This window comes from Caloenas nicobarica, chromosome 9 (genome assembly GCF_036013445.1).
Source record: "Caloenas nicobarica isolate bCalNic1 chromosome 9, bCalNic1.hap1, whole genome shotgun sequence".
In the NCBI taxonomy this organism is placed as follows: Eukaryota; Metazoa; Chordata; class Aves; order Columbiformes; family Columbidae; genus Caloenas; species Caloenas nicobarica.
The window spans coordinates 20,958,225-20,972,317 of record NC_088253.1 but is presented as its reverse complement, the minus strand read 5'-3'; the positions used below and the strand labels follow the sequence as shown (position 1 = coordinate 20,972,317).

The 14,093-nt window shown below is 41.3% G+C and overlaps 1 protein-coding gene across 1 annotated transcript; it reads left to right on the top strand.

Annotated features, from left to right (window-relative positions):
• The first annotated feature begins 350 nt into the window (after window positions 1–350).
• MEAK7 (MTOR associated protein, eak-7 homolog) lies at window positions 351–14,065 on the top strand. Its single transcript, XM_065640916.1, has 8 exons — window positions 351–432; window positions 2,561–2,737; window positions 5,347–5,577; window positions 6,322–6,466; window positions 7,296–7,736; window positions 8,981–9,099; window positions 10,286–10,465; window positions 11,478–14,065. The coding sequence occupies exons 2-8, from the start codon at window positions 2,570–2,572 to the stop codon at window positions 11,604–11,606; spliced, it is 1,413 nt and encodes a 470-aa protein (XP_065496988.1). The 5' UTR covers window positions 351–432; window positions 2,561–2,569; the 3' UTR covers window positions 11,607–14,065.
• Window positions 14,066–14,093: the final 28 nt, after the last annotated feature.

Below are 14,093 nucleotides of genomic sequence, written 5' to 3'. Positions count from 1 at the left end.
GCTCCCTCAGCCGCTCCCATCACCCTTGTGCTCCAGCCCCTTCCCCAGCTCCGTTCCCTTCTCTCAACTCGCTCCAGCACCTCAAGGGCTTTCTTGGCGTCAGGGGCCCAACGCTGAACACAGTATTTGAGGCGGGGCCTCACCAGCGCCGAGCACAAGGGGACGATCAATTCCCTGGTCCTCAGGGAAGAGTCATCTTGGCCTCGCCCGGCCCCGGAGCTCGCAGGCCGCCTCCTCCCCTCCCTCCACACGGGCCCCGCACCGCCCGCCGCTCCCCTTCCCGCCGCTCCCTCCGCAGCCACCGCCCCGGGGACGGACTCCGCTGGGCGCCATCCCCGCCGCGCTCCGCCCCAGCCGGCCAGGCCCTGCAGCGCCGGGCCCGCGTGTTAAAAAGCCGAGGGCCGATCCAGGGGGGCGAGAGGGGTTTTGCCGGTAAGCACCGGAGCCTCTGGCCTCACGCTCTGCCTCGTCGCCGCCATGGGGAGGGACACGCCAGGGCTGTTGCCAAGCGGGCGGGGAGCGGGGGGGGCACTGAGCATACCGGGAAAGACGCCGGCCAGACGGCGGCCCTGGCCCGAGCGAACGGCGGTGGGTCCGGGCCTGTCGCGGCAGGAACGTCTCCCGCTTGTGCTTGTGCACTCCTTTTCTCAAGCGGTTCGCTGCTGGAATTAATGATGTCTCCACGGTTTGTCTGCCAGGTTACAGCCGTTTCTGTTAACCCTTTGGTGTTTTACCCCACGATCCACATCTTCCTTGTAGGAAACGATTACCTTGCCAATATAATAGGCCCAGGCAGGATCTCGCAGCAAAGCATATTTTATTAACCATTTTGCAAGACCGGGTGTTTTACCTAAGGGCAGGCACACGGAATAGGGCAAACAGCCCCTGCTTATATCCCCCAAATCCCGGCTGTAAATTCCCTCCCCTGTTCCGCACTGGTTGGTAGTGCAGGGTTTACAGACTGCCCGACCCTGCCTCAGTTTACCTGTCTCATTCGTCTAACAACCCCCTCCCCTTGTTGATTTATTTAAAATATGGATTCCTGGCTCTTTGGTTACCCTTCCGCCTAGCTTAACTTTTTAAATACAATCATGAGTTTGCACTCTGGGATTAGTTTGAAGAGACTGTTTCACATGAAGGATTCATAGTCTGATGTCTCTCAGTCCTTCCCCCACACTGGGGTCAGGTACCAGATCAGTTGTAGAAACGACATTCCTTCGTTAAAAGTTTCTTACACCTTCAGTGTTTACCCCACGATCCACATCTTCCTCACAGGCAAACAAGGGTTTTGGGCCTGAACTGTTCAGTGAAGGTAAAGAAGCCCCAACCCAGCTGCTTATGTACAGTTATTTATCAAAGTCAGCATCAGATAATGACGGAAAGATTGGATTAGGTTAAAAAAAGGGTCCTTCTGAAGCTGCTGGAGGGCTGTGTGACAGGCTTGGCTGCAGAAAGAGATTTCTGTGCAACTGGGAATCCCAAACCAAAAGCGAGGTGCCTGAAAGGATGTGGAGTATGTGGAAAGAAAGCCACAAAAGGGTGTTTCGTTCTGCTTATATTTTTTTATATTGTCATCACAGGAGCGTGGCTACCCCAGATAGGTGGGAAGGTCATTTACAGGGGTGACTGTCATTGTGGTCGTGGCGAAAATTCGGGATTTCAGGCCCCGCTGTGGCACCGTTGGGTCCATGCTGTGCTGCTCTAGGGAGAAAGCCAGAGCCTGTGGCCCAGACAACACTAAAAAATTATCTCCACAAGGCAGGTGAATCCTAGGACAGTGAGAAAAATCATAGTTGTGCCATTAAGTGTGTAAAACAAACAAAAAAACCAATCAAACAAAACCCCAAACTACTCCCCCACCAACCTTAATTCTGTGGATACCAGCTCTCAACAGTTTATTGACTTCATGTGAAGCTGTGTGTTTTTGACACGTCTTGGTTCATCCTCCTAAATGTTTTTGTCACTGTGTTTCTTGGCAGCTTTTTGAATGATTTTTTATACTGTGTCCTTATAAAAAAAACATTCTCTTGTCATCTTCAGAGACTTTACAGTGATGGTGTTTTAGTGCCACACTATTGGCAGACTGAACTTCAGTCCATTAATGCATCAGAAGGATGTAGCATAATATGTCATAGATAATCCATAATCAGGCTATTCCCTTCATGTTACTGATGTATTCCAGCTGACAGACTCATGCTAACTTTGTACAAGCTAATTTAATCATTCAATCATATTGGTTTTTCCGTTTGATAAGACTTGTATGAGGTTTGAATTGGTAGATAGGGTGGTTTTAGCAAAGAGCTGGCAGACTGTCATTTTTTAAAGTATGGTTACTGTTTACAGATGTTCTTCAAGTTCAGTAAGTCTCAGTGAATACAGAGACTAAACACTAGTTTTAATAGTTTCCTTGAAGGCTGGTAATTTGCTCTTCTTGTAAAACTTCCACTGGTATGTTGGTTTGTTTGATATATTTTTCATGGCCATTGTGATACCTTTCTGTGTTTACTGTTTTGTTGTTGTTGTTGTTATTATTTTTTAAATTCCTTTTCCTTTGCTTCAGGTTGAAAAGATGGGGAATGCAGAAAGCAATGCCTATCAGAATCACCTTTCCCGATTTCTTCCTGAGGAGCAGTCTGACATCGATGGAGTATTTGATACCTTATCAGGATCGAGTGGCTCAGCTGGAGCAAAAAATGGCAAAGCTACAAAGAAAACTGCCACTCTGGCAGCACTACAGGCAAGACAATTTATTACTCCTGATATATCTGGGATGTGGTGCATTGAACATCATTCCAGAAAGAGTCTAAAGACGTGGCAATGGTTACTTTTAAAGGATTTAATACTTAACATTTTGGGGCAGGATGGATATTTAACTTTTTCTTACAGCTTAACGTGCGTAGTGACTTTCAGGATTGTGTTTATCTCCTAAATTGCACTGTTGGGTCAATTTACAGCTTCCTTGATTCTGAACTAAGTTGGGACATATGAAAAGATTTTTACAGACACCTGAAAAATGGGAAGAATATTCTTCTCCCTGGAGTCTATAGCGTGTGATTATGTACAGATTTTCTTGAGAAGCTGTCACAAAGTCAATTTATGTTTCGTTATATCTCTCCCTCAATTGCATCACTGTCTCTAATCTTTTCACTCACATTAAAAAGAGAGAACTCAATTTTGCTTGATTATGCTGTAGTTCCATGTTTTAGGCAATTAACATACATTATGCTTTCTGATTAACTTTGCATTCATTTTCTAATCAAGAAAGAAGAGGAAAATGATTTGTTGCAATGCTTGATAACTTCAGTTAGGCAGGAACCAAGTGGCCAAATTGATGTAGTATTAAAAGTGCATTTTTATATATGTTACACAGTTAATGGAATCAAATTAAAACCTGAGGAAAGCAGCAGGTTATTTTAAGGTATTTAGCAATGCATGTGCATACGGACCAGCTTTAGCCTTCCTATAGCTGGGCTGTTCATAAGCTGTCACCAGTTTGGAAACAGTGCTGCTGCTGCCCAGCTTTTCAGCCCTAATACATCCAGGAACCTGGTCCTTGGTGTCTGTTAGTTGATTGGGATGTGGAAGAGGTTCTCTGTCTTTGCCCCCAGATCAGTGCCTTTTTGTTTGCTAATTTAAATTAAAATCTTTCGAAAGGCTGCCTGTAGTGCAGGGACTATTTACTTGTAGGTGTCTATGCTCATGTCTGAGCTGGGTTGATATGTGGCAGATTTGATCTAACAACAGTCTGGTGATGTTGACGAGGCCTCAAACATAACCTCATGTACTCTGCTTAGGCTCAGCGCTTTACTAGAAGGAAACCACGTGGCTTCTGGACCAGGGCAGGCTGCCCTGCGTAGCTTGGAAAGCAGGTAGAGCAAGTATCTCTAGATACTTTCTTGGAGCCATTTAAGACAAGGATTGTAAACTGTCAGAGGTGTGAGTCTGTTAGATATTTATTAAAGATTACTTCTTTACAGTCCTTTTTTGCACCCTGTGTCCGTTCATTGGAATAGTTGTAACAACACAGTGCAATGAAGTTAGTGGTGGGTAGGGAGTAGGTGGGTAATACTGCAGTGGGAAGTAAAAAGCCCTTGAGAATAGTGTTTTTAATTGTTCCCTGCTCCTTGTCTCACTTCAGGCTCATGTAGCACTTTCAGAAAGCCTCTAAAAGACAGCTGTACCCCGTGTGACCCTCCCTCCCTCAAAATTAAGCACTCTGATGTGCAAGACTGTGCCTGCTAATTCTGCTTCTACTGAAATCAATGGGAGTTTTACCACTGACGTCAACAAAAGCAGGAGAGAGCTTGGCGTATTGGATCTCGCCCTACATGCACCGCAGCAGCCATTAACATCGAATAGGAACGGCCTCGGTGGCTCCAACAGGAGCCATATCGAGCCAGCAATAGATCGGTAGTAGCAGCTCCACTGAGTAGAGCTGGAGTGCTTGCACGCAGGTGGAGCTCTGTTGATTTTGGCATAGTCCCCACTGGGCTACACCCCTGGATATCAGAGTCAAGTCTGGTTTTATGCACAGTGCTTGGCGCCGTGAAGATACTGTGTAATCATCTGCTAGTGTGTAGATGTATTTTAAATGATATTTAAACCATATAATAATCTTGAACACTGTGAAAGTTTCCTGAATCCAGAGTCAGATCTTTCCCACAGCGTTGTGATGTATGATGCTGTATAATATATCAGTTCAATTTCAATTCAAAGGGCCAGTCGTGCAGTTTGGATGAACAAGTTTTGATTTTGACTGTCGAAGTATCAGGGATGCCTTATAAAAATCAGGTGATCTCGGTTTTGTTCTGTGCTTGAATTAGGTGTTGCTATGCAGAGGGAAACTTCTGAGAATTGTTTCTACATGTGCATATAGGGTTAAACACATTGCCTGCATTGTCTTGAGGCCAAAACTGAGATATGGAAAAAAACTTTAATTTCTCTTTGTTTTTAAGTATCTGTGAGCTCCACTATCAAAAGCAGAGTTAAAACACAATTTTAAATGTTGAATTGGCAGAGTTGCAAACCTTTACAACAGAGTTACCATATAGAAATCCTTTGCTAATATTCTATTAACACTTCACAGTTTTTTTAAAAGTCCATGGCATTTGTAAAAAACCAGTATCAACTTAAATCACTAAATAGTGATTGGAAAGGAGATTCTATAAAAATAGAGATTTTTCTTCTCTTGGGAAAACAGTCCTTTGCTAAAAGTTTGTTGCTGATAGTAGATACTTGCTATTGAAATCCTTCATTCACAGCAGTATATCTCAGCGCAGATTAGCTGGAATATATTACTTATTCTTCATTTGTAAAATGTGTTCTTTGCTGTTTTTTTCATTGTAGGCGTATCTGCGGGAGCCAATACCAGAGCAAATGACTGTTCGGTTATACAATGGAATGAAAAGTATTGACCTGACTGGGAAATCATCTGGGCTGAGTGAACAGATTGCTAAGGAGCAGTTTGTAATTTTTATGTCAAACCTCTTAAAAGGGAATGCAGATGAGAAGATTACCATAATAATGAGAATGATCTCCAAGACAAAAGGGCCTGTGAAGGGCAAACAAATCCAAGAGGTAAACAGGCAGTTAAAAGTGTGTTGGGGAGACAGTGAGAGAACAGAGCTGGGTAGCTATTTTGAAGGTTAATCTTCAGAGTGCAAGACTCAGCACAAGGATTCCTGAGTTTTGTATTTTTAAAATCTCTTTTACCACTAACTTTCTGATCTGGGACAAACAGTGTAGGCAAACAAGGTTATATTTCAGCTGCGGGCTTTTCCCTGCTGACTCACCTACTTTGAGAACCACGATCTGGATTTCGCGGAGGGCACTGACTGGTTTTTGTCTGGTGGTTCACAGGCTCACTGAAGGGTGCAGAGCCTGGTTATATTTAAGAGCCAGAAATGGTTGTGGTGTGGCTGGCACTTCTGGGAAGTGAGCAAGATGCTGTCTAGAGCTTTAGCTGGAGGAGAGATGTGTGAATCAAATACGTAGCTTGCAAGGTGGAAGAGTGGGTTCTCACAAAACTAATTCCCTGGCAGCTCCCGCCACTGCAAAATTTGGATCTCCCCTCCCTCTTTGATGCCACATTTCATGGAGATGCTTTCTGAAGTAACATGTGCAAAATATCTTGAAAAAGGATACTTCTCAAGACTTGTGACACTGAGATAGTGTTTCTGTTATTTCTGACTCGTCATGAGAAAATATGCTTCTGCCATTGGGATTACGGCATCAGTACTACTTTATTTTCAGAAAATCCTTTGAAGCTCTTAGCAATTTTATTTAAGAAATGCCAAAATTGTGATGTTTTAACCTTTTCAGTTCACAGAGGATCTGATCATGTCTGTCGTCCATGTACTGAACTACAGGAAGGAGCTGAAAGGTTGGAATTTGGAGAACACCAGGGATTCTGCAAGTGGCGTAAAGGCTCTGGCTTCTCAGCTGCTTTCAGAACTGAAGCTGGCAGGTAAGCAGCACCAATGTTGTGTATCCCAGAATGGCACAGAGCTCATGGAATCACTGACCTCACAAGAATTTTTCTTGTCAGGTCACATCTTTGAAATTAAATGGTAGGACCAGTATTTCAAACCTAGTGCTTTGCAAATGACTGGGGAATTCTAGTTATTTTACCTTACCATCTTTCTCCTGTAAATTCAGGAGAGCTTTGGTTTGAAGTCGCAGTTTAAGCCGACATGCAAAACTATTTTTCATAGAACATGTCTATTTTACAAATACCTGGTTTGCAAATGATGGGCATTTAGATGCATGCGCATGTATTTATGACTGCATGTCCTTTTTACAAAGCATTGGTTTATCTTTGCACTGTTGTAATAAGAGATGTTACTGTCCTGGAAAGAACATGTCCTAAGTTATAACTGGGAGTCCGTGTTCCTTAATCGTGACAGCCCAACCAGTGGGTGTCACAGGCAAATGTTTCTCAGTGCTGGGGATGCACTGGCACAGGCTGCCCAGAAAATTGTGGATGCCCCATCCCTGGGAGTGTTCAAGACCAGGCTGGACGGGGCTCTGAGCAACCTGGTCTGGTGGAAGGTGTCCCTGCCCAGGGCAGGGGGGTTGGAACCAGATGATCTTTAAGGTGCCTTCCAACCCAAACCAAACCATTCTATGATTCTAAGATCTGCTTAATGTAGCTGACACTTTACTGTTGCTGGCTTCTTTAATATGCAGTTTCTTGTCCATTGAAATAATGGAATATTGCGTTTACACCTAAAAGTCAACTGATTATTTTCCAGACTGGGAGAATTAACTACTGTTCTGTGTGTCTTATTATTTAGATGGGACAAACCCTGCGGGTCCTCAGCTGATGGAGGCAAATTTTGATCAAAGTGCCATTGAGGACTGGGTGTACCGAGTTCCACAGATCTCAGTTTTCCTCAGTGTTGTTATCAGGCAAGGCTTCCACGTTCTGCATTCTCTCCCAGACCAAACCAAAGACATTCTCAACCTGCTTCCAGTCTGCAAAGGCATCAAGAGAAGAGGACTTGTCAGTCTCTTTGACATCCCATCCATCATATACATCAACTCCCATCTGCCTGCAGAGCTACAGCACAAGTGGCAGCTTTTATTTTCTTCAAAGCTTCATGGAGAAAGCTTTTCACAGTTATGTGCGCATATAGTGAACAAAGGTCCTTGCATAATGATCTTAAAGGACTCGGATGGTTATATCTTTGGTGGGTTTGCATCTCACTCCTGGGAGGTGAAGCCGCAGTTTCAAGGTAAAACTCACTTCTCTTTTTCTAGTATCTCATGGCTCTGGTAAACATTAATAATTCTGTCCACTTAATGGATTCTGTCATTTTATGTTCATAACACACAGTGTTTCTTATACTTCCAAGTGTATTTTCCTGTGGGGAAAAATAACACTAATTTTTGAAAAATATAAAAGACATGCTAAGTTATTTCTGCTTTGTACCCAGTGGGGCATATTACTGATTAATGTTTATAATTTGTCTGTTATTAGATAAGACTTTTAAAATTGCTGGACTTACTGATCATGAAACAAGTTTTCAGTGAAATCTTATCAACCCCTGTAGCTGCATAGGTTGAAAATGAAATGAAAATGAAGGAAATGCAGCATGGATGATGAATTAGAGTTTAAATTGGATGTCCAGCAGATGGCAATCTTCCATCTCAGAACAGCTGAGCCAAGCACCAGGTTAAGCCTCTTGCCATTTGTGCACTGGCTTTGTTTCCCTTTTAAAATCCGGCAGCAAAAGGGTCCTTTGGACAAGATAAACTTTTCGTTGCCTTGAAATGTCTGGGGAGAAGAGATGGTTTTTTCGTAGCTCTTTGGAAAGAACTTCTGCGATGGCTTTCTGAAAAAAAAATATGGACTCTGGATAATCTGTTCTCCTGGGAATCCTCACTTTTGCTGCATCAAAAATTCAATTCCTATACTTAATTAGTATTTGATATTAGTACTCAAGTCAGTTAATATAATATTAGGTTATATTGATTACACAACACTTGCCTTTTATTTTCTTCTGCTAGAATAACACATGTAGCGTACTGGCCAATCACACCACAGGTCTCTCTAAATACCAAACTGGCCATAATGAAAATTGTGCTCTAAATCATCTAAACTGATCCATATGCCGATATAGTCAGAACTAAGGGTGTTGGTTTGTACGGGTGTAGCCGTTGCCTGGTTTTAGATGATACAGCACAAGTCTGTGATGGGTGAACCATTACACAGTATTATAATGTACTAGTCATGCCTCTGACTCTGCCCTTGGTCACAGCCATAGAATCACATTGATTTCTGTGACCCTGCGTGGAGTTAACTGAGAATAAACAATAGGTCTAAATCGTGATGAGAGATAGGTATTGGCTTTCTGAGATTGCAGCTCCTGTCTTTGATTTATCCAGCTGCACTTCTTCAATATTTTTTTCCTATCCTATTTGTAGGCAAGTTATTGCTCGGCTGGTTGTCTGACCTCAGATACTTTTCTGTTTACAGGTGACAACAGGTGCTTTCTGTTTTCCATTTTCCCCTCTGTTGCTGTATATACATACACAGGGTATAATGACCACTACATGTATTTGAACCATCACCAACAAACAATGCCAAATGGACTTGTAAGTATTAAGAAATGACAATATGGAAATGAAATTCATGGCTGGTGTTTGGAAGTGTTTTGTGGTTTTTGCTTCTATTACCATGAGCAGATTTATTCCAGTTATTATTCTCTGAGGAAGTTTTTATCTGTTCTCTGTGCTATTTGTGCTGCACTTTTAGTAGGAGGATTTTTTTTCTTTTTTTTTTGTGTTAAAGCACCAGTGTAAAGTGTGAACTATGGATAATCATGGAGAAGCGCTTACAGTACTGATTAGAATCTATACTTTTCTTTACAGCTGATATGTATAGTGAAGTACTGAATCAACTAAGATAGGATTTATTTGTGTCTGACCCGAGCAGGTGGGTTTTATGTAGATTAGATTTACGGAGGTTCAGGGGAGAAATCTTTTTGCCAAGTGTGGTTATCACAGAAGCCATTCTGGCAGTTGTCCCTGTTGCCTGGAAGAACTGACTGCAGGTATCCACATCACTGAAGCAGCACAAGCTTGGTTGATCTGTGTAATTAAGAATCCTTCCACTGGCTATTCTCACTGCTACACTAACTGCTTTTTTAAATTATGGAAGGCTGAGAAAGCCCCACAGAATTAAAGGACAAGAATTGCATGTAGGTGGCTGCTGCTGTGTAATTACAGTGGCAGAAGCTCCTTTTAGTCAAGCCCACAAATGAGCTCTCCAGATGCAGAGGAGTTTCCACGGAGCTACAACACATTGCCTGTTTTGGAAAGTGCTTTACATTTTTGTGGCATTATATGCCCATAACTTTGAGAATTGCGGCAGCCTGGAGTAAATTTGCTCTAAAGAAAGCAAATAGCGTTATATTATTTGTTTCTGTAGGTACTTGTAAATGGAAAAGAGGCAGCGAAACTGAGCACTTTCACCCTGTTTAAAATGGAATGATTAGTCAATAAACAAAAGCCAGTGAGCTAAATTTCTGGCTGAAGTACTTGCAGATACTGGTATTCTGTAAAGCGCAGAGGGAGGGCAGTATCACTCAGGTAAATTCTTGTCTTCAGGAATCCTGGATTTTGGTACAGAAGCCCAGGTTCTTTCAGCAAACCCTTGTCCACCTACCCATAGAGGTGTGGCATAAATACTGAAAATAGTGATTTATACTCTAGGTTTCATAACTTGCTCAGTCTAGTTTGTGTGTGCTGCAAGTGTTTAGTGTGTGGCTTTGGTTCCCAGGGGATGGGGGGACAACATGGTTACTTCGGACTCTGGATAGACAGTGACTACGGGAAGGGACACAGCAAAGCCAAACCTCGATGTACCACCTACAACAGCCCCCAGCTGGCAGCCAAAGAGGATTTTACACTGGATGCCATGGAAGTTTGGGCAGTGGGAGACGTCCCTGAAAGTGCAGGGGTAGGTGAACAAACCTGAAACCTGTGCAATTGCGTCCTGATTGGAATGGGAAATGCAAATGCAAAACTTGCAGTTGCAGCTTTCTGATTAAACGCTATCTCTCCATTGGAATGAATAATATTTTCTTTAACTGGCCCCGTGATGCCATATATTTTGTAGCAAGCAAACGGCAAAACTGGTGGAATTATTGAGGGTGCCAACAAGAAATAACATCAGGAGCCATGAAATGGTACAGTCATAAGAGCCGTACTTTGTTCTGAATTTCAAAAGGCTTTTCTGATATTGAGGAATGGTCTCCAGAAGGAACCTCCTTGGAGGGATTCATTAAAACCCAGTATTTGTATTTGTAGAAAGTGAGCACTGGAAACTCAAAAGTAAATACATAGTTCTCTATAGTTTTACAGTAAATTTATGTCAATAGATTTATGCTAGTCTTTCTGCACCTGGTTTATTTCTGGGAATGAGTAGGAGACCTCTTTCCAGTGTCCTTTGTCCCTGTAATTTATTATCTTATTAAACTATCTGGTCTGCCTGTTTTAGTGGTGGTTTGTGGGTTGGCTTGTTTGTTTTTAATTTCTTTCTTTTCGTACTAAATTCATGTGCTCTGTCTGTTCAGAGGACACATAGCTCTAAATAGAAACAGAACAAATTGTTTACAAAAAATGTTGAATTGTACTCGCATCGCTTCTTTATAAAAAAATTCACATCTGCACTTGAAGCTGAGGTCAAGTTAACCAGGATGTTCTGACTGGCTTGTAACCTGAATGGACTTGAAATAGTTCACTGTCATCTTAGGAAAATTTTATTACTATTTTGGGTAACTGCAATGAAAGTTGTTTGATGTATCCCAGTGAATCGTAAATGCTTTACTTGGAAACTGTATATGCGTCATTGTGATGAGCTTGCAAACCAGATTACTTGTGGACTTTTGAATCTGTCTCTGTCTTGTAGCCTGATATTGATTCATTCATAATGACATTTTAAGTTGACTATATTTTCTTTTGTTTTGAAGACAAAAGGTAAGAAGACTATCCTGGATGTAGATCCCGAGACTCAGGCCCTATTAGAAATGGCTGGAAGAAGTCGTCACAGCGAAGGTCTACGAGAACCTATTGGAGAAGATGATGATGATGACAACTGAAATAATCACAGTAACATGGAAATTTTTTTTTTTCCCAATCCTGGGTGTTAATGTTCCTTGGACAGGGTATTTTTTCCTCATTTTTTTAGCCTTACATTTACCCGTTTATCTGGGATGAAGCTTAAGCCTCGTACTTATGTAATATTTAGGTGCAATACAATATCCTACCTGAAAGGTTTTGTTTGGGGAGGACTGAAAAATTAACTTAGTACCTAATCATTAGACATCTCTAAGTTCTAGCTGAATATGAATTTGCTAGCGTTCCTGATAGACCCTGTCTGCATACAGAATTAAAACCAAAAGTTGTAGCTTTTGACAGTACGGCTTACTGACTTGGAGAATTTATATGTATTTATATAAAGCCTGTTCAAGAAACTGATTAAGGTTCTTAGACCTCCACTGTACATATTTATTTGCATGCAACGAAGTTAGTCAGTGAAGCTTGCAAACTGTAATGATGTTTTACATTGCTAAACATAGACTAGTCCATGTGATTCCGTATGAAGGATGCTATTAATTTGCATTGCTCCAGTCGAAGCATTAAATGTCATGTTTTCTAAGTCAGATTTTCAGCATGTAACTCTATATGGACTGTGAGATGTACGAAACACTAAGTAGACAGTTTTATAATGCCACACTACACCTTAGTGCATTTCATTTAAAAGATTTCTGCAGAAATTTGCCTATTGCTTTGGAAGCACAGAGCCACTGGGAGTCATCCAGCCATATTTATCCTAAGAACGGGCCATAACCTCCAGCAGAAATCATTTAGGGAATGTAACTTCTTTAGTAGCCTCACTAGAGACTGGAGTAAAAGATCAGGCTGTAAAAAAGGGTTAAGTAAGAAGCATCCGCAGTTAATTTGGAACAGTATCTGCAGACACCTTGTAAAAAGACAAGTCAGGGTTATGTCTGTAACATGTTTAAAGAAGGCTGCTGTACATTTTATTTCCACACAATCATTACTGTATTATAGAAAAAAAATGCCCACGATGTGAAATGTATCTGTTGGGTTTGGGGTTTGCTCTGGTTTGCTGGGTTCACCAGTCAGCACCAGTTTTGTCAGGGCTCTTGTACTCAGGGCTTTTTCTACTTTTTCTAATTACTATCAGTAATTATTTGACGTTGCTAATTCTATGTGTAAAAAAATAACCCTAATTTCTACCAGGGACTGTCATTTCTAGCTCAGCAATTTTTGGTTATTAGTCTGTATGATTGTCAGTCTTTCTCGTCCTAAGGAGCAGGACTGTATCAAGTCCCCTTCGTCCTGACATTGGTTCGCCTTCTGTGCAGCTTAGAGCAAAAAAATGTGCTGTTACAGTCTATAAAATTACTGTGATTCCTCATCATGTAGCCTTCCTTCAAATTATTTCTTTTTTTTTTCTCTACATGATATTTTTCATAGAGAACCAAATTTGAATAGTCTGAATCATCTGTACTTGTGCCTTAATGTAGATCCCATTTTTTAAAATTTTATTAAAGAATATGAATTTAGCCTTGAAAGGAGAGCATGAAGAAATCAATCCAGCCTAACATCCTAGAACTCAACTGTAAATTTTGTATGCTGCCTCCACTAATTATTGGGGCATATATGCTGTTTGTTCCAGTACAGAGTACGCTGTGAAAGGCCTGAGCTAATGTCCTTGTATTTGCTTAAATAAACCAAATAGTCTCCCAAGTTTGTAACACGTAGAAAAAAATGCAAGCATTAAAACAATTACACTGATACTGTTGTATAATTTTCTTCTCTGTATATTGTAATAAGAATTTTAAATGGTTCAGATTAGGGAGTGCTCTATAGGCAGCAAGTACCTGATGCTCTGTAAGTGGGTGATGCTTTTGTTTTAACCTTCTCAAACTCCCACCATAAGTCGCAGAGATTTTCTTCACTTAGGCACTAAGAATACTAAATATTTGAAGTGGATGACATACAGACATGAGACAGTTGAATTTCTGCAGTTACACATAAAAGAAGCAACTAGAATTTCTTTTCCTTCTATTACAAGGCAGGGACTTTTCTTTGAGGGCTGAAACATTTTGCAAGGATTTTTACAAACAGGGTGAGCAGCCACCTTTGCAGTGTATATGTGAGGCAGGTGAATTGCATGAAGCTACTCTTCACCACAAATATTTCGACGGCCAGGTTTTCTTTGATATAAAATAAATATCAATACGGCTCATTCTTCCCGGGCTATGAATCCAAAATGTAATCCTGTTTAAATATCATCTGGTGAAGATCAGCATAGCATTTTGTCCTCCAAAACTGTGTTTTATCACAAGTTTGTATCTGACATTTTTCATCTTCACTTTGAAGTGAAGGTGTTAAACTGGGGCAAGAAGAAAACTGACACTATGGCGCTTTTACCAAATGTAGCAGTGAAGCATCATTTACCGGGACACTACAGATACAACCAGCAGATGAGATTATTCAAAATTGTTCATTAAATGTAAAAGATTGACTTGGAAGAGACTAATTTTTTTTCTTTT